General features: G+C 43.4%; 1 protein-coding gene across 1 annotated transcript in view; it reads left to right on the top strand.

Annotated features, from left to right (window-relative positions):
* Positions 1 to 150: 150 nt before the first annotated feature.
* SARC_03943 (hypothetical protein) overlaps positions 151 to 3,984 on the top strand; it is a gene marked incomplete at its 5' end in the record, with an annotated part of 6,582 nt that continues 2,748 nt past the window's right edge. Inside the window, 6 exons of the mRNA XM_014302241.1 lie at positions 151 to 216; positions 609 to 941; positions 1,619 to 1,730; positions 2,468 to 2,588; positions 2,872 to 3,462; positions 3,728 to 3,978. Of these exons, the coding sequence (XP_014157716.1) occupies positions 151 to 216; positions 609 to 941; positions 1,619 to 1,730; positions 2,468 to 2,588; positions 2,872 to 3,462; positions 3,728 to 3,978 (1,474 nt within the window). The remainder of the gene's footprint in view (positions 217 to 608; positions 942 to 1,618; positions 1,731 to 2,467; positions 2,589 to 2,871; positions 3,463 to 3,727; positions 3,979 to 3,984) is intronic.

The following is a 3,984-nucleotide window of genomic DNA, read 5'->3' as shown; positions in this document are numbered from 1 at the left end:
GTATATATATATTACATATATATATATATATATAGTATATATATATACTATATATTAGTATATATATATTATATCGAATCTGCAACTACATATACTACATATACCGCCTTTCCTTGCATATGTGCACATACATTGCATTTATTGGAGTATATGATACCAAAGACCGTCTCTGCGCACCTCGAAGTTGACGACGCTGAAACGTATATATATCTGTCTGTATGTATGTATGTATGTCTGTATGTATGTATGTATGTATGTATGTATGTATGTATGTATGTATGTATGTATGTATGTATGTATATATGTATGTATGTATATATATTGAAAATTGTATATATACATGTACATATTGATAATTTCATAGATATATACACATAAAACAACGCCCAGCTACATGCACTTATAACATGGATATGTACACATTTTGGAAATGCGTAGACGTATGTACGTATTCTAAATCACGTAGATACATACACATTGTATACTTCCTCTATATCGTCACATTCCTTATCGAAGAGTATTGTCAAGCACAGAACAGGACACTTGTTCCCAACAGCACTATCGCCTGCTCATGCACACCCGGATTGTTCTGTTCTGCCATTTTTTAGACGCTTTTGGGTATCGATGACGATCTTGCGGATAAGTACCAGGAGCAACTCACGGAAGATCCCGAATTGGACAGACACCATTTACGTAGACGTTTTGAAGGCAGCACCCAGGAGATACTAAGACCCGGGGTGGTACGTTTATCGTTCCCGTACTTCATGGACGACAAGGCAGTGGACTTTATAGTCCGTGCAGTGTGTGCCGTGGCTGATTTTGGACATACGCTTTTGCCGGACTATACGTTTAATCCGGAGGACGCGATCTGGACCCATGTCAATTACGTCACGAAACTGTCCAAGAATCGCACATGGCTCGGCAATATTTCATATGCGAAGGTAATTATATATATATATACTCACATCTGCTGATGTATATACTTTGGTGAACGCATACAATGTATATACCTCTTATAAACGGATATACTTTGTAAACGCATATGTATACACCTCATATTCGTGCTGGGTTGTTAATGAATATTGGCCATCAGCATGCACGCCTGAACCATATGTTGCTCGGTTGTACTTCGCCTGTATGTATAATTGTTTACTTGTATGTACTACGTGAATAGATATACACCAACCCATATATAGTCGCACACCCTCCACTAGTAGAGTTTATCTCCATTGCGTTGTACCATGGTGCCCTGTGTCAAAAGTCTTGAATTGTTTCAAAAAAGAGTCGTATCCGTACCCTTGCCTTTGATATCCGAGTACATACGCGGAGGTAAAGCTATAGTCCACCTCATGGTTTTGAATGTATATGCGATACTATTACAATTAGTTCTGCGCTCGAAGCCTGGTCACATGTTTTATCACGCCATCGTACAATGCTTTTTCCCAAACGCTCCACAGACAAATGTTAGAGCTGTCTGGTGGCTATAGCCTGCATAGATGAATCCTGAGTGTTGCTTGCTTCCTCCTTCATACCAAAGTACCTATCATACTCCCTAAACCTACGTTTTAAGAATAGTTCATAGATCCATATTCTCAATGATAGTCATCTACCTGGGCAGGGTGTCTTTGATGTCAAAGCGGCTTCTAAGTTTACGTCGAGAAATAGAAAGGTAGTGACGGATAAGGACGGCAACGTCATAAATATCAAGAGCAACGACGACACGGATACCGGTACGTTTATGTGCATTGCGTATGCTGGTGCTGTTTAACTTGACCTCATGCATGTATACGTACAAGCGTCATTAACGCGAAAAGTCTTTGGCTGTAAGTCCTGCGTAGTTCCAGGCTAAGCGGTGACCCCACTGACTTAACGGCTGCCGGCTATGGTCTGAGTTTTCGCCTAGTCTATGACATCTGTCGTTTACGTATGATTAGATAAACGTTTTGACGTGCAGACTGGATGATATAGCACCCTCTAGTTTATTGTAAATATCCAGGCTCATAAGCTAGATTTAGGCGAGCGCATAGATACGACGAATCTCATGTATGAGGTTTGAAGATGGTTTGTTCGTATTCATTTTTACGTATGTATGGACCTGTGCGTGTCCATCATAATTACAATCAATATGTACAGTCGTATGTGAAATTCGATACCGAATCCACGTGTATTTGGGGCGATATATAGGAGGACCTGTGCGTGTCCATCATAATTACAATCAATATGTACAGTCGTATGTGAATTTCGATACCGAATCTACGTGTATTTGGGGCGATATATAGGAGGACCTGTGCGTGTCCATCATAATTACAATCAATATGTACAGTCATATGTGAAATTCGATACCGAATCTACGTGTATTTGGGGCGATATATAGGACTATAAATAGTACGTTTTTCTATCGTCACACATTTCTATATAATAAATACAAAAACGTGTGTATAAACCATACATCATAATCTATACACAGGCGTGTTCGATTTAGATGCCGTGTATGAGGAAGGCCTTGCGCTGCTTCAGCAGGGTTCCACAGTTAAGGGACTCCAACGCTCTAGTGGGGCGACCATCAGCCAAGACGCGTCGTGGCTCAGGTAGGTAGATATCAATTTAATTGCATAGGTCTGCATATGTTTAAATCGATGGCAGGATTGCTTGTTGATATCGATTCTGTAATTGATGACTGTTGGGTGTTGTTGCAGTTATGTAATCATATTCTGGACATACTGATTGGATATATTTATGGGCACTAAGGTTATATCTCCACATACTTCTCATTCACATAATATCATACAACTCGCATCCTACACAAACGCTATATCAGTACCATCGTCTTATACAAAGTTTTCTCAACGATGCTCTACGTCATCGGTGCAGGTGGTATAGCAACCCCGAAGAGGGCAAGGCCTCGGCCCCCACCGGACCGGTTTGTCCATTCACTCCCAAAGTGTACGATGAAGTTAGTAGTACAGCCAGCTCTGCACAAGAGCCTATATTGTACAAATCCTGTAGAGAAACATATGCCGCGCCTCACAGAGATAGTCAGGCCGATGGGGGTGGGGTGGCTGGGTCAATAGACCAGGACTCGGCTGCACCGGATGAGGGTGCGGAGGGTGTGCGCGAGGCGATTGGGGGTGCGGAGGGTGTGCGCGAGGCGAGTGGGGGTGCGGGCAGGATGCAGGATAGCACTGAGACGGTCAAAGAACCACAGACACAGACACAACTACTCGACTTCACCATTGAGCCGTTTGAAACGCCCGTGTGTCTGCTGCCACGCAAGCCGAAGAGTGCAGAGACTGCTGATGGAGACGGAGCTGGGGATGGGGATGAGGGAGAAGTGTTAGATACCGAACTGTTAGAGGAGGGCAATTTTACGCTGGATTTATTCGATGACGAGGATGCGATGAATGCGCTCAAGACGACCAAGGCGGCGATTGAGTTCAAGGAGCCGCCCACGAAACTGTTCAGGTATGTAGTGTGTAAGAGTGTGGATTGGATATATTTTCTGAAGCAAGTGTGGACCAGTTGTTATTACCTTGTTGGGCTAGTAGGTAGGAGTACCTGGGGATCTGTAGATACAGATCAAAACCGCACGTATGGTTGTCAAGCACCATCCATGCTTGACAACCAGGTCAGTACCATATCGATACATGGATGGTATACCTGGTAGATAGTGGTAGTGCATGGAGACTCACCTTCAGCCTGTCTCTACGTGCATACCCACTCCATACAGAACATTCCAACACACCATCATGGACATGGACATGATCAAAGACGGCGATAGCATCCTGCTGTGTATATCGGGGGGTAAGGATTCACTGTCCATGTTGCATCTCATGCGGCAATACCAAATAGAGGCCGCTAAACGACTGCGTATTAACTTCACCTTTGGCTGTGCCACGGTGGATCCACAGACGGAAGCGTTTGACCCGTCTCCGTTGATAGACTACATGAAGGCCCTTGACGTGCCATATTTCTTCATGAGTCAGG

This window comes from Sphaeroforma arctica (genome assembly GCF_001186125.1).
Source record: "Sphaeroforma arctica JP610 unplaced genomic scaffold supercont1.212, whole genome shotgun sequence".
Classification (NCBI taxonomy): Eukaryota; class Ichthyosporea; order Ichthyophonida; genus Sphaeroforma; species Sphaeroforma arctica.
The sequence above is the reverse complement of the archived record's forward strand: the minus strand, read 5'-3'. Positions and strand labels throughout refer to the sequence as shown.